The following is a 27,175-nucleotide window of genomic DNA, read 5'->3' as shown; positions in this document are numbered from 1 at the left end:
ATTAAAAAAAAACAACAAAGATTTTCTATTTGAAAATGCTATTTGTAATTTTTCTATCAAAAATTATATTAATTTGTTTCTCTTATACTTGAGATATTTTATACTGGTTTGTGTTTTCCAACCATTACAACTTTTTATTTCTGGTGTTTTTTTAGTTTTTTTTTTTTGTACTTTTATCTTCTTTTGCAAACTTTAGCCTAACTGATTTTATTTTTAGGTGAACAACACCGAAACTAACGACTTCGACTGCTGCCTAGCTGTTCCTTTGATAGCTGCAGCGGGAGATCGTATAGAAATTGTTGTGAGCAGACGAGCTTGTGAAAGCCAGATGTCTCTAATAGGAAATACTCGTGCGAAGGAAAGCACGTTCCATCCATGGATGGATGAAGACGATCGAGAAGACTGCTCATCACCCCAGCTTACACCAGAGGGCTCTGGACTGTTGACAAAGGCCCTTTGATGTGAATACGAATCTCAACCGAGATGATGTAAAATTATTATGTCTATTCTTAGGAAATGTTGTCCTCACAATACAACTACCTTAATGAGCCATTCTTCTTGCATAACATTAGATTATGAAGAAGATAAAATGTTGTTCTGAAATATATTTTAATTAGAACTATTTAATAAATACGTTAAGTCATCTTGAGTTTCAAATGTTTTCCAAACCCACCTTACTGTGCTTCATTTTGCTTTCAAACTGGGCTGTGGAAAAGTTTTGACGGATTGTCTTGTTTGTGATTCAACATCTGACAAAATCTGTTTTCTTAAACCTTTCTTAATAACTGTTACCATTAAACAAATGTTGAGAAATATCCCAGGTTTAATAACTTATTTGATCTGGACACTTTACTGTTACTATTACTATACTGTTACGTTTCACTGAGCTCAAAGTTTCTTTGATATTCTAAGTTTTTTCTATAAAAAAGTTTGAAATAGAAGGAATGTACATATGAAAAACAAATAAATACGTTTCAGGGTTGTTGTTTTTTCTAATTATTTACACCTAGCTCTATTTTTATAGGATATACAAACTTATTTATTCACAAAACCTAATATAAAAGGACTGATTGGCTGCATTCAGACAGAACGAAAACATTTAAATCTGTATTGCACAAAAGTTTAACTTGGGCTACAGCAAAAAAAAAAAATCGAATATCATATAAAGTCTACCAAGTCTACTTCCAAGAGGTTCGTTCAAAAACTCTATTTAGTGGTATTGACGACACAGGAATAACAATTGGAAAATACTGTTATTATGAAAAGAGAAGGTCAACATTTGAAATCCTTAAATTCTTCTGAAAGTCATGATTTATTAAAACCAAGAAAATAAAGTGTCTTATGCTTGCTTTCTTTCCGTATTATCTTAAAGCTAGTTAAATGCTTAAGTTATAAGATAATTGGGTTACTTTTTACTGTTGTTTTTTAAATATTGAAGCTGCATTGACATGTCAAGGTTGACTACTGAGTAAACAAAAATAAACCTCTTACGTGACTTCTAATAAATAATTTATTTATGTGGCGTCTCATAAACTTCTAACAAAAATAAACCCCTTACATGGCTACTAATAAACGTCTATGAATAAACAACTTACGTGTTTCTAATAAACATCTGACAAAAATAAACCACTTATGTAGCTTCTAATAAACGACTAATATATATTCCTCTTACGTGGTTTCTCTAAAACATTTAACAGGTAAACCTATTACGTGGCATCTAATAAACTTATAACAACTAAACTTTTGCGTGTCTTCTATAAACACTAATTGTAAAAACTCTTGCGTGGTTTCTAATAAACAATTAATAGCTACGTTTAACAATGTTTTTAATCACAGAGTAATCGTAGCTTTGTCATTTTTTGTTCATATTGATTAAACGAAAACCCCAAAATCATAAAATTTGTTGATTGTTAAAGTAATGTTTAACAAAATACGACTTGTAAAATAAAAACATGAATTATATTATGTGGACTAGTATACATAACATTAGGCAATTAACAATAGAAAAAGCTTTGTTTGGACAACCCAACACTAAGTGTTTTGTAGTCTTTAAGATACGTAGTTTAATATAATTTATTAAGATGTATAAGCGGAAAAGTCGTTATCTTATAACTTAAATATATTTTCTTTGTTATTGGTCTTTTCTTTATAACAATTTCTATGCACGATGTTGGTGAAAAAAAAAACTGAAATCGAATATTTTGATAATTCTAATTATTTAGAAGGATGCAGTGAATACATTTAAACGTAATTCTTTCCTTTCCTTTCATTCTTCATAATGTTAGCGTATGCGAACATAGTCATGTTTCATGTTGATAATTCAGTACATCAAAAAGTGAATATTCACATTTTTACCTAATGGCTTTTTATCCTGATATATATTTAATTTCAGAAAAATATTGGTTTGTAATTAAAGTTTAATTAGATTTAGCTGTTCGCAGTATTCAAATTTTGAGGTTTTTTGTTGTTGATAAGTGAAGGTAAAATATCACTTGACAACCTAATGCAACGCCAAAATTAGGTTTAGAATCTTAAATATTACTCACTGTATGATATCGATAGATCGTAACATAACAAGTCAACAGATGGCGGAAGGAGAAGAAATGTGATTTTTTTTTATATGTATATATAAAATGCATAATTAAATCATAAAATACGATATTAGTTTTTAATATTTTTTTCCTATTTATAGTTTTCGAAAGCCTTAGTTATATCGATCTTTTAGTGAAATTATGACAAGATATGAGTTTTAGTTCAATGCTATGAAAATTGCATATATTGAATGTTTCGAAATATTGTTCTTATTTATTGGCAGATTTTACATCTACGATTTGCTATTTTTTTATAATTTCTGAAAAAGGTTGCTTTTCTACCAATGCAATACGATATATCTGCTGTGTATATTGAAATAAAATTAGAAAAAAGTTACTTGTACTGAGAGTTTGTTCGTTTTTTAAATAATTGTTTAGAATTTGGAAAGTACGTTTTATTAAACTAAATTTCACAGTTAGTGTCAGGGTTCATAATGCTTGAATTAGTGGTCTCCTCACCGCGCAGAGAGCCTTTTACTACTAATGTTGAGTGCAATACGCTACAATAATTTATGCATGAGAGAAAAACTGATTGCACTGCAGGCTACCATTTTAAACTGTCCGTTAAAAAAAAATCCCTCTAAATATTTTGAATTACAGTAAAGGTAACCAATTAACCTTTTATTATATACAGATTTTTATTTCTTCCTGAGAGCTCTCCGCACAGAGGTTCAGCAATAAATTAAGGGTTTTATTGCTCAAATCTGGGGCCTACTCCTTGCACTGGGCACATCACAGATAGTAATGTGTAGCCCCACGCTTAATATAATTGATCTTATAAGGGTAAGACAAATAAAATCTAAACTTAAACATTGTTTCTACAATTCTGTGACAAAGTTACTAAGCAGTTATGACACTATTTTAGTCACTGTTCTGGATTTAGTTTACTAACTCTATGAATGTTTCCAAATGAAGTACGTGTTTACTAAAGAAAATAAAGAACGTTTTGCTGAAGAAAGTTCTCCGAGGCGGTTGCAAGATGAAGTGTTTCATTAAGTACAGTGAGGAATATATATCCACAGTTAACCCGAAGGTAACCTAAGCTGGTCGAAACGTTGTTCTCTACTTTATTTTAATAAACATTTTAATACCCATACCAGCCATCTTGAGATACATTTTTATTTCAAGTGGGTTTTTTAATATAATAATATATCTTTATAATATCCACTTTTATCATGTTTAAAAATGTGACGTTTTACTTAAGTTTAATTTCAAATATTTTTGGGCATGGATTACAGTTTGAGAACACCTGACGTGTCTTCTGGTGTATAATCTATTTGTTTTGTTTTTTATTGGGTCATCCTGTATAAAAATTGGTACATAAGTTGTTTACGTGGTCGGTTTTTTTAATGGCACACGCCTCCAATAGCGAGGTGACTTTTGTCTGATGAAATAGTGGGTTTTTGACGGTCACTCTTCTTACGCACTCACGACCTCAAACTACAAAGCGCGATTTTGTGACAATCGGAATTTACAGACTTTAACTATAAACATGTATACAAAAGAATTCCACTACGTAGAGACCTGACATAATCAAAGAGACTATCACAGCCTAAAATAAAACAAACTAGTTTATACTGGAATCATACATAACACTGACGAAGTATAGTGCAGTCCTTTATCTTAAACAAGACCAGTAATCGTAACCTGTGGAACTGCACACTGTTCCTGGCACCAAATCCATCCTAGGGATCCCGGAAAGTGATTTTACTGCGACGTTTTAGCAGAGAACAGTCGAAAAGAACCTACTCTTGTTCAATGTGGTTCATGTAATATTATTACTCTCTGTAGTTCTATAAACGAACCATAATATATTGTAAAGTTGGGTCTTTTGTTATCTGTTAGTTCCGTTTATTATAACAGACAGAAATGCTGCTGTTAACCATGGACCCTACATCTTCGTGAAATATTTTTTGTTTGTTTTCAGTTAATCACAAAACTACAATGGCTATTTAGGCTCTATCCACCACGGGTATCGAAACCAGGTTTCTAGCGTTGTAAGTCCGCAGACAAACTGCTATACCAGTATTAGCTGATTTTAATTTCTCAGTCTATTAGACTCTAGTGCCCTTCCATTTCTATCTTCCTATGTCAAGTTTCACACTAGAGCACCCTTGTGGCACAGCAGATATATGTGCGGACTTACACCTCTAGAAACCAGGTTTTCGTACCCGTGGTGGGCAGAGTACGGACAGCCCATTGTACAGCTTCATGCTTAAAACAAAACAAACAAACAAATCTTACATTAAAGTTTTAAAATTAGAATATGTATTTATACATTTGTTTCTAAACACTCACAGCTTAGTAGGAACGTTCACTAAATCTAATGATGACTAGCTGCCTTCCCTCTAGTCTTGCACTGCTAACTTAGGAACGGCTAGCGCAGATAGCCCTCGAGTAGCTTTGCGCGAACTTCAAAACAAACAAGAGCGCATGCCCCGTCATCTAGCGTTGGTAATATTTGTCTCTCAAAAAATAAGGAAAAAACAAAAACAGTCACCAACTTAACAGATAGGGATTTTTTCCCTAACCTTGACATTCCAAGAATTAATCAATTCAAAGTTAGATCATAATCCAAAAGCACACCAACTTTCGTCCAAATCCATTTAGGTGTTTTCGAGAAATCCTGCTGGCAGACACACACAGGAATGAAAACATAATTTCCCTGACATTCGGAGTGGAGGTAACTAGAAAAACGGTATCTAAGTTTGATAGCGGTTAAATATTAGATTGTTCATCTATAATGTACTGCTGTTGTGTAGTTCTAAAACTAAGGTAAGCTCTTGCTTTCATATTGATTTGACAGAATTATTAACACATACGAAATACAAAGATTATTATAAATCCATAACAAAACTGAAGCAATCGAAGTTATCTGCTTCATAGATAACTACTCATAGTCCGACCTTGAGGTTGCGCAACTCAGGCTAGCATGGTAACACCCCTTCGTATTCATATATTTTGTAAGAAGGTGAAATCTAGATTCCCGCCAAAAATAAAACCGTACTACGCCCTTTGAGATCGTGGGCGCGTTATAAGAATGACGGTCAATTCCTAATATTTGATTACAACACGAGTTAGTGGTGGGTGTTGTTGAAGTTTTTTTTACTTTATCAAATAAAAAAAAAATTGCAATTTAAATTAACTGGTTAAACGGAAGGCAAACAGGCGTCCATTGCAGCTGACTTCTTCTTTGCACCGAGAGGTGGTGTGATATTACTTATATTTGACGTCAATGTGCTTACGGATTCTGCTTTCGTCACGTAACGCATTTTGTAACGTTAGCTTTCTAATTAGTTGGTATTGTAACATCAGTATTAATGCATTACGTTTTGTTTCTGTTGACATGTTTTAGTCCTATAGGTTATCTGCGTTCTGTCCTCCACAGGGAATCGAATCCCAGATTTTAGCATTGTAAATCTGTAAACTCACATCTGATTTACTGAGTGAAACATATATTAAATGTACCAGTTTTACACAACACGTTTAACGTGTAGGATATATTTTTACTGTGAGATTTTAAAGATTGTTTAAATCGAAAGCGAGTTTCATTCTTAAACTAGGAAGCACCAAACACTTAACAGAACAATAACATATTTCATTAACTTGTGTTTTAGCAGTTAAAGTTTCCTTAACAGAACAATAACATATTTCATTAACTTGTGTTTTAGCAGTTAAAGTTTCCTTGGCAGAACAATACCATATTTATCAACTTGTTAAGTTGACGATAACAAACATTAGTATCAGCTGTGAATGTTTCCTGGGATTAATGTTCTCATCTACTTTCGAACTTTCCACGGCAAAATAATAACAAAAATTAGTCTAAAACTTGTCAAAGAAAACATAGTTCAATATTGTTTAAAGTGACCTGCGACAGTTCAAAGTTTCCTTCATAAGCTGTAATATCGTTAATCAGTTTATAAAATTATTACTCCAGAACCAGCACAAGAGATTAAATCTATTATAAAGTAGGGAAACCCTTTATACTAAGTTTATTTACTATAGTTCACAGAACTGTTGTTAACCATGGACCCTGCATCTTAATAAAATAATTTTGTTCTGAGAGTTTTATTTAGCTTCTAGTCCCTAATTTAAGGGTTTGTGTCCCCGTAGCACCAAACATGCTCGCCCTTTCAGCCGTGGGAACGTTATAATGTTACGGTCAATCCCACTTTTCGTTGGTAAAAGAGTAGCCCAAGTGTTGGCAGTGGATGGTGAAGACTTAGCTGCCTTCCCTTTAGTCTTACACTGCAAAATTAAAGACGGCTAGCGCAGATAGCCCTCGTGTAGCTTTGCGCGAAATTCAAAAACAAACAAACATTAATTTAAAATCTAGGAACATCTGATTCCGGATCCATTTTGGATCTACACTAGAGATAATTTTTCTTTACTTGAAGACTATTCATTTAGTCTTAGGGTACTTATATATATCATATCCTGATGATGCCAATATTTGAACATTAACGAACCATTTCATGAGGATCTTCTCCACTTATTTGACAAATATGGTAAATATATATATAAAATCCTACAATCTGTTTATATACCTCCACAATATAAAAGCTATTCCTCGGTAAGCACTATCGTTTAGAGTTGAATCTGACTGTAAATTTAAAGTTATCTCGATCTACCAATTAGAGTGACGTAATTATTTTCTACACCAATCACTAGTTAACACTCATTTTGAATAATGTATACATTTTGATCAACTTGGCTATGAAAAGCTGTTATTTTTATTTGCTATTAAACACAAAGCTACTACAAATGACTATCTCTGCTCTGCCTACCATAGGTATCTAAATCCGATTAATTGCAAAATAAGTCCGCAGACACACCGTTGTTCCACTGAGGGAGGGGTCTAAGAAAGACTAATGCGTTATTGTGGAAGAGATTCAGAGAAGGACCACTAGGATAATTCCAGGACATTGAAAACTTAATATGTAGTTCCTTTACACTTTGTATGTTACGTCTACATTAAGTAGAGGTTCTGTGATCATTAATTTCGCCCACATATTGAAGTTCACAAACAATACTGACAGCTAACAAAATAAACAGCAAAGTTCTGCTGTGCAAGTTTCGAAGAGGGAATCAAGCTGACAGTGATGTAGCTAGTGAACACGTCATGATGTTTGTTACAAGCAAAACAGTTTCATGATCGTGATTACTCCTTTAATCTTTGAATCGTTGATGTCAAGTAGACCAGGAAAGTTATTTAAGTATAAAGTTCACTGTCAGAAGAGTCATGTTACTAGCGTCAGACTTTGATTTACCTTATCAGTATGACTACTGGGGTCCACTAACATGTATTGTCAGACCTAGATTTACTATTACCAATCTGAGTATTGGAGTTCACTAACATTTATTGCCAGGCTCTGAGCTGCCATTACTAATGCGGGAACTGAAGGTCTCTAACAATGTACCGGAAAGAACTGCACTGATCTGGTTTAGCCGGAAGTTATCAGAGTCAGCATTAATGAAAAATAATTGCTTACTCATGGTGTAAAAGTAGAAAACAAAACGTAGAACTTCGGAATGAATTATCCAAATCGTGTGGAACATAGTTCTTCTCTTATTTTTCGATCTGTTGTGTATAACATCGTAAAAGAAGCAACTCAACCTAGGGCGACAGATACTTAGGGCTCCGGTGTGCAGCCTTAATTTCTGCCTAAGTCGCCACGTAAGTTATCATCAGGTCTCAGATCATTATTTGCTAATTAACAAATATCTTTGATCCAGACTTCGGGTAAATCCACAAATTAGTATTGACTGAAATGACTCAGAGAACATTCAAATAAAAAAAGTCGACTTAAGTTTTTGTAAAATACTAGCCTGTATTGGTTATTTATCAAGAGGACAATTTATTTATTTTCATAAAATTAAATCTGTGTATCTTGTATTTGTTTTTACTGGCCTGACGTATATAAAGGTATAAAATTAGTTTATAACTATCTGATAAGTAAAGGCTAAAACGATAACTAAGTTGTGCAAAAACTGATATGAAATTTTATATAAATAACTAGAAATCATAACATTAAAAGGCTGTAAAGGAATTTAATAACACATCAGTTGGAATTTTAGACAGCTTTACTTATTTCGGCCATATTTTACATCGCTACTACCATGAGAATGGCCCGGCATGACCAAGCATGTTAAGGCGTGCGACTCGTAATCTGAGGGTCGCGGGTTCGCATCCCCGTCGCGCCGAACATGCTCGCCCTCCCATCCGTGGGGGCGTTATAATGTGACGGTCAATCCCACTATTCGTTGGTAAAAGAGTAGCCCAAGAGTTGGCGGTGGGAGGTGATGACTAGCTGGCTTCCCTCTAGTCTTATACTGCTAAATTAGGGACGGCTAGCACAGATAGCCCTCGAGTAGCTTTGTGCGAAATTCAAAAACAAAACAAACAAATCATGAGAATACTAACAAGTCGTGCGTTGTGTTTTTTTCTTATAACAAAGCCACATCAGGCTATCTGCTGAGTCCACCGATGGAATCGAACCCCTGATATTAGCGTTGTAAATTCGTAGACTTAGCACTGTACCAACGGGGGACGAATACTAACCCCCATACTAACATTTTGGCTGAGAATTAGAAAACTGAGACCGGAAGTAAACAGTTGTTTTGAGTGAGAAATACAGGATACGTGAGGTTCATATCGAATTTGGTAACGTGATCAATTGAAAGACAATTGATACAGGAAGCGAACCTATAATATACACAATGTATGAATGTTTTAAAATCAGATAACAGGCGTTCAGGGCGTGTTCGGATGCGAATCCGAGAGTTTGTGATGATAGTCAAGTATAATTATTCAATCCGATGACATTACGTCAAGAACTGGTGGTTAGTGATATCGGTTCAGTGTCTTCCTTCTAGTTTGTTAGTTGATAGATAGGAATAGCTATATCCAGATAGCGCTTGTGTAGCCTTAAACGAAATAAAAATGTAACAACAAAGAACCGTTTAAACGACTATATGGGAGAGATGAAAACAAGAAAAAGACAAACACATTTAGGTAAGGTTACTGAGTGTTGAAAGATTACATTCGAGAACATAACAATTCAAGTGAATCATAAACAGCTGAAATATTATTTGGGAATAAATATAACGAATCTAGATACTGCTTTGTAAAGGGTTCATTTTACTTCTGGCTCTAGTCTGAAACAAAAACACTAAATTTCTTGTTAATAGGACTTTTTTTTTACAATATGCATGAAATTAATGAAATGATATGTTATGATAAAGGTGTCGTTTATGTTGCAAGATATGAGAAAGTGGCTGACTCTGTTCGTATATGTTGTAAGATATGAGAAGGTAGATGACTATGTTCGTTTATGGGTAGCCTGAACTTCCTCTCTGTTGCACCCCTGTAGCTTCCTGTACACTTCTAGCCTTTGCATACGTAAACAACGTTATTCAAAAAAGGTTTAGCAAACAGTCTTGACGAATTGACATAAAGCAAACAGATTGTTAACAATACCAGTTAACATCTCTCTAGACAGTTTACGTGTAGCATAAATAATTCAATAACGTATTTATAAACACACGATGATAAACGTGGAAATAAGCTTTCTGGCGGCTCATAGGTTCTACAATGTTATTTGTAATGTATCTCTCATATATGTTCTGGGTATTAGAACAACTATTTTGAGAGCGTTATTTTCAAATATTCCAATAAGGAGTTAAGAGTACCAGTGATGAGATGTCTGTCTTAATTGTCTTAATGTTGTAAATTATCAATTACGTATATTTATTGAGAGTTCTGTTTATACGTGAGTTCAGTTTAAATTTCTGTAGGCGTATAATATAAATCACGAGTTCTTTGTGTAACATAAGTGTACTTAAGCAAAGTATGCTTGAAAACACAAATATAACAAAATATTATGAAAAGTATCGTAGGCTGTTATCAAACTCGGATCTCATTTTTCTTGAAACTTTGAGGAACTGATTATGACAAAAATTTGTAGTTTTAGAAAAGTAAAATCAAAAACGTTTTTGGCGATTTTTATTTTAAAATAACACTTGCTTTAATTGTTCAAATAACACTTGTATGCAAACTAATTAATTCATAGAAATTATATCAAATATTGACTTTGTTATTAAGCACAAAGCTCTCCAATGGACTCTCTATATTTTCCCTATTAGGGATATCGAAACTCGATTTATCAGTATTATAAACTCTCGCACTCACCCTTGAGTAAAGGTGGAGATTTGTTTTTTAATTTCGCGCAAAGCTACACGAGGGCTATCTGTGCTAGCCGTCCCTAATTTAGCAGTGTAAGACCAGGGGGAAGACAACTAGTCATCACCCCTCATCACCAACTCTTGAGCTACTCTTTTACCAACGAATAGTGGGATTGACCGTTACATTATAACGCCCCCACGGCTGAAAGGGCGAGCATATCTGGTGCGACGGGGATTCGAACTCGCGACCCTCAGATTACGAGTCGAACACCTTAACCCACCTGGCCATGCCGAGGCCAAGGGGGAGAACTAGATATTTTATCTGATGATAACTTTCAACTTACTTTAGCACTGTATCTCACGGTGGTTTATTTTGTCGGTGATATATATACATAACTCTTTGTTCTCTCAGTGATAAGTTTGAGAGTTGATAAAGATACAATTCGTAGTTCGATTTTCGACGGTAAACACAGTGCAAACACTCATTGCATAGTCTTGTGTTTAATACCAAGCAATCAATCGCGTACGTACACTCTCGTGGGTAGGCAGAATAGAAAGCTTTTCGACAGTACCCTTAAACTGCCACAACATTGTCTAAAGTTTTGTCAAAAACAATCATTTTAGGTCCGTTTTTTTAAATTACAAAGATAGTTGTGATTTTTTTGTAGTGTAAAACTAATTTTATAAAAAGAAGTGTCTTTCATACTGCATATAAATATTAAATAAACAACTATGTATGATGCTAGTTTCGATGGTTATTTTTTATTGAAATAAAATAGCTCAGCGATTACAATAATAATGTCAAATGACATGTCACCATGAAAGGTGACAATATGTTTATCTGAGAACTCTTTGGTTTTTTTTAGGAACCTGAAATACTGAAATTATTTAAAAAGTACAAATTACATATGCTAAAAGTATAAATTGTTAGTCGACTGTAGTTTAGTATAGTCCAGGTCCTTGCATCAGTTCTTCTACTTCCTGTTTTTCTTATGCTTTACATATGTAGTCTGGGTATTCACAGTATTCTGAAAAAAAATATCTTACTGTAATTCAACGTATGTTCACTAGAAACTGATTTTATTAAATGCTCAGAATCAGGGGCGTAGATCCTGGGGGGATGTGGGTGGGATACATCCCCCTTCATTTTATGTGGGGGTATGGTGCATACAATCATCCCCTCCTATAGTTTGGTCTGTTGAATTGTTTTATTGCATCACAGGCCTACAAATTGTGTGTTTGTTCTTGTGATTCTCGTGTTCTTACCAATCGAATTACATAATTAGGCCTAGATGTAGGCTTTTTCAGTAGCCGAAATGTACATCTTTAATATAGGCGTGCTTTTAAGCTTTTCGATCTAAGCGATAGTTCGTAAGTATTAGTCAGTAGGCCTAAGTATACATGCAAGTATCGTAGCAACAAGATTACTCTGTAACTGCATGTTTACAGCTTTCATGTTCACGTAATCAGATATTACCAATTTGCAAATTGGAGAGTCCACATAAGTGGTTGCAAAAATCATCCCCCCATCGGGTGTAAAAAAAATCTACGCCTCTGCTTAGAATCCAAAAATTGAAATACTAGTTTTGAAATCGTCGACACACACACACATATCAGTATAGTTATAGTATATTATAGAGCTAATGTTTTAAATTGTTAATTTCGTTGGATATTTTGCTAGTATCTTAAATATCTAAATATATGACAAAAGAGCAATTTATAAAGATAAACTAATAAAAAACATACTGTTTCCACTTTCACAAGGGCAGAAGTAGGCGTAGCTATCGAACTTGATCTGGCCAGTGGAACATCGCTCGTGTTTTAGCGCCATCTTCTGGCAGGTTCGTGTGCCAGTTCGACTGTCAGCCAAGCAACATTTGCTCTTGCATTGACTGCTGTACTGACACATGGTACCAATGTCCCTGTAGTCATTCTGGAAAGACATACGTATAATCAGTCTGCTTCGACAGTAAGATTGATACAATTACAGTATAAATATTTAAAAATACAAAATTGTTTATTCGAGTTTGTTTTTTCATCGCGACGACATCTCTAGCTGAGCGTGAAATGTAAATAAGGACAATAAATATTTGAAATATGAAATTGTTACATATTATTTGAATCCAGTCCAAAATTAAATCAGGATAACGATATTAACTTCTGCTAATAATTTGATTTATGGTGCTGATTAATTAAGTTTTTCATTTAATTTGTGTTTTAGATCTCTTGATAAAGGTACTATCTTTATGATATGCATATAGAATATTGTGTAAGAATTGTTATCCGATGTGTACCTAATTTCGATCATCGTGTATAACACTGTTTTTCACTTCTGCGAGAACTTTCCAAAATTTCAAGTTGGAAACGTGTTAGTATCTCAAATAAACGTAATCCAAAACCAGCATTAATTAACTTGGTGAGGTAATAGCGCACAAACGCTATGTGGCTCGTGACGCCATCAACAAAAATGTAAAATGCGGCACGAGACACAACCAACAAAAGAATATGAAAGTCATTGAAGAAATCTGAACCAACTGATGCGGTTGATATGACACAATATGCAAATTATCACATTACAATAAAGTTAAGAGATACAATTATAATGTTTAATTAATACAATAATTAATGCAGTATATCGTTCAATATTTATAAGAATCCTACAATATTTTATCACCGATACGTAATTGTTATATATTCTTTATTCTAGACCGAAAATATTTAATTTTATACATGTATGATATTAAGTATTCAATATATAAAAATTAAAATACCTGAGTTACCTTCGCGCTTAATATTATCTTACAATTACCAAAAGAGAACAACTACAAATTAACACTGGTAATTTGTACAACCAATTAAATATACTTTTCGAACTTTAGCACTTATAGAGGCTAGATGGTATCGTTTCATCAGTTGGGTAGTTACGCTGTTAACAGTAGTTTTTAGCCGTTAATCTCACGAGGTTCGGCTATCTCGGGATATTTAGGTCAATCCTAAATATATGTATATACTAAGTTAATATAGTAAAACATTTTATATGATAGGATTCAGTGCCTGTGTGAGCCTGACGTAACTAACTCCTTACCGATGGTATCAAACGAATCTTCTCAGCCTCAGAAGTTGCACAAGAGTAAAACTGTCCACCCGACCCCCTCAGGAAATCCGGGTATTTCCTGAAAACTCTTTTAACGAGGATTTCCCGAAAGTGAACCCCAAATTTGGCATATATTTACATCAAATAATCTATGTAAGTAGGCCTACTAATTATCATTTGTAACTTGGTTAATAACAATTAAACTTGCAAAATAGCGACAATGATAATTATACTAAAAAAGTGCAAAATAGTTATTCAGTTATTAAACATAGATTATAATAGTTTGTTGATGTGAGCCATAGGCCTATGGATTCCTCAGGTGTTTAATAACAGTTATAATGATAAAAAATACTAAGTTTAGATGAATTAAACCTTCTAAATAATACTGTTGATAACATTACAGATGGAACACATAATTACTACATGTTAACTTTAAGTACTGTAAGTTTTTTTTCGTTTCTTCTTAATATATTTCTATGTTAAAGTAAAACTGAAAATATGTATACGTTTGTTTTGCTCAACGAGTGAACTACTGTTGTAGACTTAACAAATGAGAAACTGTTGTAAACTTAACAAGTGAATCACTGTTGTAGATTTAACACGTGAAACATTGTTACAGACTTAACAAATAAAACACCTGCAGAATTAACTAGTGAAATGCTGTTATGATTTTAACAAATGAAAGTCTCTGTTTTAGACTTAACAGGTGAAACAGTCTGATGCAGATAGCTTAACAAGTGAAAAATTCTGTTATACGTTAAACAAGTGTAAGTTATTATTGTACTTATTAGTTTAAGTTTAACAAATGTAACTTATTATTGTATTTTTAACAAGTGGAATTTGCTACTGAAGACTCCAGGTTTAACAAGTGGAACTTACAACCGTAACTTTAAAAGTGTCATTTACTAGTGTTCGTTTAACAAATGGCACTAAAAATCTCGAAATAGCACGAGACGTTTCTGTCAGGTAATGAAACATACATCAACAAACATGAGTTTTAAAATAATTTTAGTGTCAAACAATTACGAGTAGACATTACAACTATGACTTTTTTTAGCAAATGAAATTCTTTTCTTGGCTTAACAAATGAAAGACTGTTGTTTGTTCAACAGGTGAAACACTTCTAGTTTCAACAGTTGATAAGCATTTAATATCTTAACTTACGCTTATACACTAAAGCTAAAGCAAGCTGTGCATGCAAGTACAGTGTTTAAAAGTATAGAATAGAACACTAACATAAAAATCGCACATGAATAGGTTTCCATGGTGATTGGTAGATTGTTGACTTTACCCATTCGGCCACAGTGTGTTTTACAGGAACGCCTTTAGGGACTACATTTTTAGGTCACACATAATCGTGTGCTAGAGGAAGGTGATGAGCTACACCTCATTCCGTTCGCATATTGTTATGCACAGCCTAAAAACTGGCAAGAATACAGGTCAGTAGAGCATTGTCCTTTTAGAAACCCTCATCAGGAACCTATAGAACACTAGGCTTACTTGTATTAAACAATGACTGATTTTTATTGTCTATGTCCCAGTCCTTGAATAAAGTAATGTTGAATATTTTAGCAATTTATCCTCCAAAATGTGACTTCAATTTAAGAAAACGAACGAATAAACAATTTCTTCTTAATTTTTAGTTAATTAATCAGTTTTCAGGCTCGTTAGAAAAGCTTATAAAATCAAAAGTAAACTAGTGTGTTTTACATTGTACAATATTAAGTTATAAAAATTTGCATGAACATGAACGTGTGAGTGTTCATCTTTTTCATAAACTAATACTGATGTAAAATATGTTTAGTATGGCGTATGTTTTTCTTGACTCGAGCATAATAATCTTTAGTATAATTACTTAGGATCAAAACAAATGGTTTGAGTTTTTCCTAAAGAGAAGTAAATATATCTCAAATGGTTTGGTTTTGGTTGTTATTAGGCCCCAAACTACACAGTGGACTTACCGTCATCGTAAGCCTCCAGACTTACTGCTTAGCTACTAGGGAGCACCAGTAATGGTTACTTTTAGGCTAATTTAATGGGTCATAGTATACACATGTAATATTTTTCATTATTGCAACTCGAACTTGTACAAGAGAATATTCGTCATAAAAATGTAAAATAATGAGCACTTTCTTCAGTTTTAGTCTACATATAAAGTGCTTGCATTTGTTGTGATAAGTTACCAGTAGATTTGCTGCATTTTTCATTACAGAATCGACTTACAGGAGTGGAATAAAAGAAGCGTTTCTTCTTGAAAATGTTAATTTGTTATATATTTTATTACATAAAGAAGAACATGTAAACTGTATGTTTTTATAAAGTACTTTATAAGAGATTTGTTCAAATACGATCTTAGACTCTACTGTTAACACTGGCTTTAATAAACACCTGAACTTTTCATGGTTTTAGTTATATATCCTCATAAAAAGTGTTGTGTACCTGCTGTAGTTTTTAGATCTTATTATTATAATTAGTCTAGAGAATAATCAAACAAATTTCTCAGCAATTGTGGAGTTGTTAAAAGATATCTTAGAAATAAGAGAATTGATGTTATAGAATAGCCAGGTCAATTACCTGATATTAATCCACTTGAAAATTATGAGATGAGTTAAATCGATTAACAAAAGATGACAAGGTAAACAAACACAGAAGATGAACTATTTGAAGTATTCTAAAAAAGATGTTAGTCAATCATTCAGAAATATCTGTGTAAACTCACTGAAAGCGTGTCACATGTGAAGCAGTACCGAAATCTGAAGGAATCATAACTAAGTATTACCTTATGATAGTGGTTTGTATTATTTAGAGTTTTATTATTAAGTCAGATTGTTGCAGAAAAACTTGTTTGACCATTTTGTTAGCTTATTATAGTAAGAAGCCACAACAGGTGCACAACACTTGTTATGAGAAAATGTAACTAAAATCATAAACATTTCAAGTAGTTACAAAAGCCAGTGTTAAAATTAGTATTTTATTTAATTATCAATTAAATAAATAAAGTATGTACTCACTAGGTAAGGAAAATCTTCAATTGGTTTTTGGACGAGAGACTGGTCGACTTTATAGCACGAGACATTAAATACAAGAAGAACGACACATGCAGTCGCTAGAAATTCGATCTTTGAAATATTCATTATTCTCTGCTCTTCAATGCTGCAAATGAAATTGGTGAGATTTCCATAAACTATTGGGCTAATATAATGGTTGTTGCTCCACCCACCGCCTTCAGTATTCCGAGAAACTCTATAGCCTCTTGGAGTGTTAGGTGTAACTTTGACAACTATTTACCATATACCATTTTATCTCATCGCATACCTAGTATAAAAGAAAACAACAAATAAGCTCTATCACTATCCATTTACAAGTCTAAGCTGCAGTTCCGGTCACGTGAGGAGGAATATGAATCACGTCATATCCAGATTTGTTCAGGTGGGCGCATAAAGTATCAACTATTTTACAGTTAGGTGGTTCCGGAATTCTATATTTTTAGGTTACTCCTTCCTTTAAAACACGGGGTGTTGCTACATGTGGGACAAACGTGCCATAACATAATTACAATAATTATATATTACTTTTCACTAGCTGTGGATATTACCACTGTCCTCCTTACCACTGTCCTCTTTAAACTAACTGTATTTCCATGAACATGTTGGGAAATAATGACGTTTTTGTGTTTCGAGAAAACAAATCTGTTATGACAGTCTCTGGCGAATTAGATTTACAAATCTCTTATGACAGTCTCTGGCGAATTAGATTTACAAACCTGTTATGACAGTCTCTGGCGAATTAGATTTACAAATCTCTTATGACAGTCTCTGGCGAATTTGATTTACAAATCTGTTATGACAGTCTCTGGCGAATTTGATTTACAAATCTGTTATGACAGTCTCTGGCGAATTAGATTTACAAATCTGTTATGACAGTCTCTGGCGAATTAGATTTACAAATCTGTTATGACAGTCTCTGGCGAATTAGATTTACAAATCTGTTATGACAGTCTCTGGCGAATTAGATTTACAAATCTGTTATGACAGTCTCTGGCGAATTAGATTTACAAACCTGTTATGACAGTCTCTGGCGAATTAGATTTACAAATCTGTTATGACAGTCTCTGGCGAATTAGATTTACAAATCTGTTATGACAGTCTCTGGCGAATTAGATTTACAAATCTGTTATGACAGTCTCTGGCGAATTAGATTTACAAATCTCTTATGACAGTCTCTGGCGAATTAGATTTACAAATCTCTTATGACAGTCTCTGGCGAATTTGATTTACAAATCTGTTATGACAGTCTCTGGCGAATTAGATTTACAAATCTCTTATGACAGTCTCTGGCGAATTTGATTTTACATTTTTTTTCACAAGAATTCTTCATTTCTATTACTTCCGGTTTCTATACATAAAATATTAAAATATGATAAGAACAAGTGTGTCAGAATGGAAAAAAAAACACTGAAAAATTTATCATTTTCAAACACACAAACGCAAACCAAGTAGACTTACACTACTTACATTCAGCAAGTATGTTACACTTACACTACCTAAAGTCAACAACTATGCAATACTTGTACTAATTAGATACAGAAACTATGCTACACTTGTACTAATTAGATACAGAAACTATGCAATACTTGTACTAATTAGATGCAGGATGTATACTATACTACCTATGTTTTATCAAAATATGCTGTGAATTCATTAAACGTGTTTCATTGTATGACTAAGAAGTGTGACTCATCTGTCACAAAAATATTGCTTCATGTGTGACTTTGACCCAGTAAAAGCATTCTTGTCACTGTCAACACTCTGTCATTGCCAGGTGGTTAGGGTGCTCGACTCGTAATCTGAAATTGAAAACAAACAAATGCTATCAATGATGACTTGTCTAGTCCTGCTGTGAATAGAATACTTCTCATTGAATGTTCGTTATACTGTCTGAACACTGAGGCGCCATGGTACAGCTACAGTCAGTATATTAAAGTTTGTTTATCTGCATACTGGCCGATGTACAGGTTTCTGACCATTTGTAGACTGAGACGCCATGGTGCAACTGTGACCAATCTCGTAAGGCCTGTTTGTCACTATCTGTACATTTAGAACACCCTAGATCAGCTGGAGACATCTGATTAATTCAGTTTTGAGCATATTTCATACGACTACAGCTAATATGAATTGACAAATATATTGTGGTCATGTTCTTGTGTTATTCATGATGGTCTATTTTGTTCAGGTGTATGACCAACCTTATAGTTCCTTATAAATGCTGACAAGGCCCGTTTTAGTCAATTTCAACCCCCTGCTGTAAGTGTCCAGCTTCCGTTCATCAGACGGTTTATTCAAGTGGTTTTAGACAGTTTGGACCATTTTAGGCTGAACAATCCATTTCAAAGTGACAAATTAGAGAAAATAAAGAAGTCAATGGATATTTCGTATCAGCTAATTGGTCAAGCAGTTGCATTTCAATACACTTGACTGATCGTTGGATACCTGATTTGCGTAAAAATAAACATAGTGGTCACTGACATTATTTGATAACACTGGTTTTGCTTCATCGTAGCTATAACTTAATAATTTTTAAACGTACGTTAAACGTTTTGTGCAGAACACTATTGTTATATGCAGACACTTCCTTTCCATTTAGGCCAGTCTTTATGCGTGGTTATCGTGAGAGACTTTGGATCCAATGGGCCATGATTCATATTCTGTTGAAGAGAAGTGTACTTTGTACTGTGGGGTCGTGTATATTACAAGAGTAATGACCAAAGCTGAGTTTAGTATCACATTAGTTACAGAGGCAGCTATCTGAGTTTAGTATCACATTAGTTACAGAGGCAGCTGAGTTTAGTATAACATTAGTTACAGAGGCAGCTATCTGAGTTTAGTATAACATTAGTTACAGAGGCAGCTGAGTTTAGTATAACATTAGTTACAGAGGCAGCTATCTGAGTTTAGTATCACATTAATTACAGAGGAAGCTGAGTTTAGTATAACATTAGTTACAGAGGCAGCTATCTGAGTTTAGTATAACACTAGTTACAGAGACAGCTGAGTTTAGTATAACATTAGTTACAGAGACAGCTTTCTGAGTTAATGTATAACATTAGTTACAGAGGCAGCTATCTGAGTTTAGTATCACATTAGTTACAGAGGCAGCTATCTGAGTTTAGTATAACATTAGTTACAGAGGCAGCTATCTGTGTTTAGTATCACATTAGTTGCAGAGGCAGCTGAGTTTAGTATAACATTAGTTACAGAGGCAGCTATCTGAGTTTAGTATAACATTAGTTACAGAGGCAGCTATCTGAGTTTAGTATAACATTAGTTACAGAGGCAGCTATCTGAGTTTAGCATCTCATTAGTTACACAGTTGACGGAGGCAGCTATCTGAGTTTAGCATCACATTAATTCCACAGTTGGTGGAGGCAGCTATCTGAGTTTAGTATCACATTAGTTACACAGTTGGTGGAGGCAGCTATCTGAGATTAGTATCACATTAGTTCCACAGTTGGCGGAGGCAGCTATCTGAGTTTAGTATCACATTAGTTACAGCTATCTGAGTTTTCTGGAGAAATGAAATAAAAGAAAGTGAGAGTATGAATATTATTAGATCAACAGTTTATAATCTGTCTCGAGCAGTTAAGTTCTGAAAGTCGTTCAGAGTAATCAGCACCACAACTGTTTGACTATCTTATGATGAGTGAAAAGCTGTGGGGTAAACTTTTAAATTAATTCTTCCAGATTGGGATTTTCCTTACTTAAATATAGTTTTTGACTCACGTAATCTAAGCGTTATGAGATACGTCACTAGGAAGTGTACATGGAATGCAAATATCACTGACTGAGAATCCATATAATAGACATATCTAGTATTACATTGCAAAATCTAAGTCTGTATTTGTAATCTGAACGGTGCCTCATGCAACGCATAGGCTAAAATGTACAACCATGCTTATAATATAATATAATATATAATATATAATCAAGTAAAGAGTAATCTGTGGAAACAGCTGCTTAATGTGAAGCTACTTTCAATCAAATAACGAAACTGACTGTTACAATTATTGCACCTCCGAATATAAAAGCGTGGAATGTGTTCAGGAGCATACCACGAGCTCAAACCTTGAATCTTTAGATCTACAACCTGGATTTCAAGCACCAAAGTTTTGAAATTCTAAAACAAATAAAGGACGTAGGGAGTTTTATTATATTTGAAACTACTAAGTTAAAAATATTCTCATATTGAATCAAAAACAAGAAACAAAAATGTATAGAAAGTATTTATTAACGTCAATTAACAAGTTTCATGAAGCCAGAAGAAATTATAATAATTGTACCCCCAATATATATATACATATATATATAATTGGGGAGCAAAAATTAGAAATTAATTTTAAAATATTTTTATGACTTTATAAAAAAATACAAGTGTTAACGAAATTCATACCAAAATAAAGACAGAAATTCATGAGTTTTAATAATAATTTTTGTATGCGAATTGTTTGAGATTAGTTAATGTTGTCGAGTACACCAGGTCGAACTGAACTCTTCTATTGGTATTTACACTATAGTATTATTTGTATTACAAACATGATATGAGCACCACATAACTGAGGTTCCTCACGTTATTAATATAAATTTGTTTGGGTTTTTCAACTTTGTGAAAAGTCTATATTCTCTTCATACAATAACTGCAATGCAAAATATATGAAAGAAGGAATAAAATATTAATAAAACACGTTTCAGTAAAACGATCAAACAATAATAGGACACTACATTACGATAATATATCGGATGCGACATAATCATTTCTCACAATACAGCAAAACAATTAGAAAGACATGTTGCTATATCATACGCTAAAAATATTGGACATCTTAATATAAGATTGTTTGTTTTTTTTAATTTCGCGCAAAGATACTCGAGGGCTATCTGTACTAGCCGTCCCTAATTTAGCAGTGTAAGACTAGAGGGAAGGCACCTAGTCATCACCACCCACCGCCAACTCTTGGGCTACTCTTTTACCAACGAATAGTGGGATTGACCGTCACATTATAACGTCCCCACGGCTGAAAGGGCGAGCATGTTTGGCGCGACGGGAATGCGAACTCGCGACCCTCAGATTACAAGTCGAACGCCTTAACCAACCTGGCCATACCGCGCCATCTTTCAACAAGATCTCGCAGAACAGTGAAAGAACAAGAAAGACATGTTGCTATATCATAAGATGAAATACTAGATATCTCATACAATATCAGCCAATGAGAAAAACTGAACGCTACATTATCAAACAACTGATATTCAGTCGTTAAAAATAGTGAAACAATCACAGGAAAAACAAAACACAAGAAGACTTATCGCTACATAGTTAGCTAATGTATAGTGAAACAATCACAAAGACTTCTTACAGGCTATAGTAACAGATGTCTCACTAATCAGGTTTTAAATATTGAGAAAATCAAAAAAGTTTTGTTGGTACATAATAAACTGAGTTATCAGACAGTTTTCACAGACCAACGAAACAATAACATAAACTGGCTAACACATAATATGCTAAAACAATAACATAAACTGGCTGATACATAATATACTAAAACATTTGATTTTCCTCAGTCAATTCTCAAAGACTACTGAAACAATTAGAAAGACTTGTTGTTACGTGATAAGCTAAAGAAACGGATGTCTCTCACACTAGTGAAACAGTCAGAAATACTTGTTACGTGATAAGCTAAAGTAATGTATGTCTCACACACTAGTGAAACAGTCAGAAATACTTGTTACGTGATAAGCTAAAGTAATGTATGTCTCACACACTAGTGAAACAGTCAGAAATACTTGTTATGTGATAAGCTAAAGTAATGTATGTCTTACACACTAGTGAAACAGTCAGAAATACTTGTTACGTGATAAGCTAAAGTAATGTATGTCTCGCACACTAGTGAAACAGTCAGAAATACTTGTTGTTATGTGACAAGCTAAAGTAATATATGTCTTACACACTAGTGAAACAGTTAGGAATACTTGTTCTTACGTGATAAATTAAAGTAACGGATGTCTCACACACTAGTGAAACAGTCAGAAATACTTGTTGTTACGTGATAAGCTAAAGTAATGTATGTCTCACACACTAGTGAAACAGTTAGGAATACTTGTTGTTATGTGACAAGCTAAAGTAATGTATGTCTTACACACTAGTGAAACAGTTAGGAATACTTGTTCTTACGTGATAAATTAAAGTAACGGATGTCTCACACACTAGTGAAACAGTCAGAAATACTTGTTGTTACGTGATAAGCTAAAGTAATGTATGTCTCACACACTAGTGAAACAGTCAGAAATACTTGTTGTTACGTGATAAGCTAAAGTAATGTATGTCTTACACACTAGTGAAACAGTCAGAAATACTTGTTGTTATGTGATAAGCTAAAGTAATGTATGTCTTACACATTAGTGAAACAGTTAGGAATACTTGTTGTTATGTGATAAGCTAAACTAATGTATGTCTCACACACTAGTGAAACAGTCAGGAATACTTGTTGTTACGTGATAAGCTAAAGTAATGTATGTCTTACACACTAGTGAAACAGTCAGAAATACTTGTTGTTACGTGATAAGCTAAACTAATGTATGTCTCACACACTAGTGAAACAGTCAGAAATACTTGTTGTTACGTGATAAGCTAAAGTAATGTATGTCTTACACACTAGTGAAACAGTCAGAAATACTTGTTGTTACGTGATAAACTAAACTAATGTATGTCTCACACACTAGTGAAACAGTCAGAAATACTTGTTGTTACGTGATAAGCTAAAGTAATGTATGTCTCACACACTAGTGAAACAGTCAGAAATACTTGTTGTTACGTGATAAGCTAAAGTAATGTATGTCTCACACACTAGTGAAACAGTTAGGAATACTTGTTGTTATGTGATAAGCTAAAGTAATGTATGTCTCACACACTAGTGAAACAGTTAGGAATACTTGTTGTTACGTGATAAGCTAAAGTAATGTATGTCTCACACACTAGTGAAACAGTTAGGAATACTTGTTGTTATGTGATAAGCTAAAGTAACGGATGTCTCACACACTAGTGAAACAGTTAGGAATACTTGTTGTTATGTGATAAGCTAAAGTAACGGATGTCTCACACACTAGTGAAACAGTTAGGAAGGCTTGTTGTTACGTGATAAGCTAAAGTAATGGATATGTCACAGACTATTTAAATAAGCAGGAAGAGTTGTTGTTACGCGATAAGCTAAAGTAACGGATGTCTCACACACTAGTGAAATAATTAGAAGGAATTTTTGCTACGTGATAAGCTAAACTAACAGATGTCTCACAGACGAGTGAAACAATCAGGAAAAAAACAACAACTGATATCTAACTGATGAACAAAATTATCAAACAATTCATTAACATTTCTTGCCAACTATCGAAACAGTATAAAATACTTGTTGCTACATGTCACCGAAGTCATTTCTCACAGAGTAGTAAAACTATCAGAGAGACACGTACTGCATGACAAGCTAATATATCAAATGTATCACAACCAGTTATCACAAAAATAATAAAGTGATCATTTCTTGTTATTTGAAAATATAAATTACTGATTGTGTCACGACCAGTTCTATGAAATAACAAATTAGTCACGTGTAGAAAATGTCCTGTCGTTTTTAAAGATAACAAAAAGCGTAAAATAGCAACTATAATAAGCCTAGACTAAAATACAAATAATATACACTAATAGTACGGTCCAGTGTATATTGTATGTCTGGGTAAATATTTCATTGGTGTTGGATGGCTGTTAACCAAAGCTGATACAGTAGTTCATTAGGTGCATAGGGGGAGGATCATACAAATTTTGAGTTTCTTACGAGTGTTTTTGTGTTTGTTTTTTATCACTACTTAACCCCTATTGATTGAACTTCACCAAATTTGGCATGAAGCCTCGTGAAGTCCATGTGAAAATAAATGCAAGCTTGCAGTTTTACATTTTGTGTTTTGCAGTTTTTATGGGCGTTTTGAGGAAGCAGCTTTTCATATCCTTAGATATTTTCATACCCTAAGATACACTTTCATTGATCATGAATTTAAATAACTTCCGTCCAGGGCACGAGTACTTCACCAGGTCAATAACAATATTACTATCTATACTATAGACTTTATGGTACAATATTGTTGCCCAAACCACAATTCTTATATTGGCACAATAATGTATTTATAGAGTTTTTTTTTTTAATTGTGTTTTAAGTGAAATATGTGACTTGGAAATATTAATTTTCGACAATTTCTTGTCACGTGATGGCTCTGTGTTATATTTCTTACAACCTAGCCCGGCATGATCAGGTGGTTAAGGCACTCGACTCACAATTTGAGGGTCACGGGTTCGAATCCCGTCACACTAAACATGCTTGCCCTTTCAGCCGCGTGGGCATTATAAAGTGACAGTCAATGCCAGTATTCGTTGGTAAACGAGTAGCCCAAGAGTTGGCGTTGGGTGGTGATGACTAGCTGCCTTTCCTCTAGTCTATCACTGCTAAATTAGGAACGAATAGCGCAGATAACCCTCGTGTAGATTTACACAAAAACAAACAAACTTCTCTCAGCTATAGAGACGCTGTGCTGACGTTGTTAGCACGAGTTAGCGTTCATAGCAAGAAACAAAGAGATACAAGTAAACATAAATAGATACATATGATGAACATCGCTGTCAAGTTGCTGTAAATGTCTCCATGATATATACTCTGTATAACATTATTTTGTTACTAAACATTATCCAGCATGAGTTTTATTTCGATTTTATTCAAAACTAGGCAAAAACTTAATATATCATTAAAGGGAAAAACTATCAGTCTTATCATGTTTGAATAGTGCAGTAATTAACAAAACGTTACTCACTTAATGTTTCATACACTTGTGTTTTGGTTGCTTATCATGTAGTTTACTACAGCCTTCACTACACGCGATCAACAAAGTTTTTCGTACAATTCGGTAAGATAGGCACACATATTTAAGATGGAAAAGACAAAACGAAACGAAATGCAAGCATTAGACAAGAAGATACACTACTATTTAAATTATACATTTAATCAGCTCTTAATAATTAAACCATTTGGCTAAAATTCGTAAAACGAATGCTAATGTTATAAGAACAGGAGTGTATAATTTGTGCATGTGTTTACACGGGTTTCAAATATGTACTCAACTATTAAGAGCCCTCTATCAATTTTTTATCATGTATTTTACCAACGACAGTTTCTTTGTTGCCATTATAAAATCCAGTTCTTCCTGAAATGTTGCCAAGTGACAGTGATTTCTACATATTGTTGGCCTAAGGGAAAGATCTGTGAGTTGCTAGGTGCCCCTAGTAAATGTTAATTACAAAACACCGAGTTAAGGAATTATTATTTTCCTTGAACTAGATTTGAATTTTTAATCGTGAAAAGAAACTTAAAAGAACCTTAGGATGCCAAAATAAGTTACAACTCGAGAGTTAGAACTTCGAAAACTAACTTCGAGTTTGGAACATTTAAGTTTGTTTGTTTGTTTGGAAATTTCGCACAAAGCTACTCGAGGGCTATCTGTGCTAGCCGTCCCTAATTTAGCAGTGTAAGACTAGAGGGAAGGCAGCTAGTCATCACCACCCACCGCCAACTCTTGGGCTACTCTTTACCAAGGAATAGTGGGATTGACCGTCACATTATACACCCCCCACGGCTGGGAGGGTGAGCATGTTGGAACATTTAAGAAGTGATAAAACTTCAATAAAGACGGAACTGTATTGAAACAAACAAGTTCCCCATAAATATGACCGTTGTAAACCAATTTGGCCTGGCATAGTTTAGTGATTAGGGTGCTCGACTCGCAATCTGCACGTTACAGGTTCGTATACCACCACCAACAATTCTCGCTCTTTTAGGCGTGGGGCATTATAATATATCAGTCAATCCAACTATTCGTTGTTAAAGAGTATCCCAAGAGTTGACGGTCAGTGGGGTAGACTTATTGCCTGCCCTCTCGTGTTTCACTTTTAAATTAGGAACATATATTCAAAACAGCTCTCGGATAGCTTCGCGTGAAATTCAACAAAAACAAAACAATAGAAACATTTCTGCTGTAAATATCCTTACATATCTAGAATTATTAAACATTACTCTCACCTCACTGGCCTGACGATGTTAGGTATGAGCATCGAATTATATTTTATTTGTAGACGGCGGATTAACAAACAGTTTTGGAACTGGCAGCGGGTTTCGTCTTATAACTGCAAGATCACGTGAAAAGTGTGCACTTTAGTGTTAGAGATT

General features: G+C 33.9%; 3 protein-coding genes across 13 annotated transcripts in view; 2 read left to right on the top strand and 1 right to left on the bottom strand.

The window, feature by feature from the left end:
- LOC143243989 (glutamate receptor-interacting protein 1-like) overlaps window positions 1-982 on the top strand; it is a 101,465-nt gene extending 100,483 nt beyond the window's left edge. For all 8 annotated transcript variants that reach the window (XM_076487934.1, XM_076487944.1, XM_076487919.1 and 5 more), the window contains one exon: window positions 218-982. In XM_076487934.1, the coding sequence (XP_076344049.1) occupies window positions 218-460 (243 nt within the window). In that variant the 3' untranslated portion in view covers window positions 461-982. The remainder of the gene's footprint in view (window positions 1-217) is intronic.
- A 4,281-nt stretch (window positions 983-5,263) lies between these two features.
- Window positions 5,264-27,175, top strand: part of LOC143243964 (uncharacterized) — a 49,222-nt gene continuing 27,310 nt past the window's right edge. Inside the window, exons 1-2 of one of the 4 annotated variants that reach the window (XM_076487859.1) lie at window positions 7,700-8,268; window positions 13,820-14,022. The gene's annotated coding sequence lies outside the window, so the exon portion shown is untranslated. Of the gene's footprint in view, window positions 5,367-7,699; window positions 8,269-13,819; window positions 14,023-15,177; window positions 15,309-27,175 lie in introns of those variants that run through there. The other 3 variants (XM_076487878.1, XM_076487869.1, XM_076487885.1) reach the window with 3 other exon arrangements.
- LOC143243981 (U-scoloptoxin(18)-Er1a-like) lies at window positions 11,516-27,150 on the bottom strand. The gene is made up of 4 exons (XM_076487892.1): window positions 27,029-27,150; window positions 16,881-17,184; window positions 12,522-12,708; window positions 11,516-11,803 (listed from the first exon to the last, which is right to left on the bottom strand). The coding sequence occupies exons 2-4, from the start codon at window positions 17,001-17,003 to the stop codon at window positions 11,766-11,768; spliced, it is 348 nt and encodes a 115-aa protein (XP_076344007.1). The 5' UTR covers window positions 17,004-17,184; window positions 27,029-27,150; the 3' UTR covers window positions 11,516-11,765.

This window comes from Tachypleus tridentatus, chromosome 1 (genome assembly GCF_004210375.1).
Source record: "Tachypleus tridentatus isolate NWPU-2018 chromosome 1, ASM421037v1, whole genome shotgun sequence".
NCBI classification, from domain to species: Eukaryota; Metazoa; Arthropoda; class Merostomata; order Xiphosura; family Limulidae; genus Tachypleus; species Tachypleus tridentatus.
The sequence above is the reverse complement of the archived record's forward strand: the minus strand, read 5'-3'. Positions and strand labels throughout refer to the sequence as shown.

Bases quoted from the DNA above. Each gene is read 5' to 3' on its own strand.
- LOC143243981 (XM_076487892.1), bottom strand. From the start codon at position 17,003: ATGAATATTTCAAAGATCGAATTTCTAGCGACTGCATGTGTCGTTCTT. The intron at 12,709-16,880 runs GTGAGTACATAC...ATGTCTTTCCAG, and splicing joins TTGAAGATTTTCCTTACCTA to AATGACTACAGGGACATTGG. The intron at 11,804-12,521 runs GTATGTTTTTTA...ATTTTTTTTCAG, and splicing joins CCCTTGTGAAAGTGGAAACA to AATACTGTGAATACCCAGAC.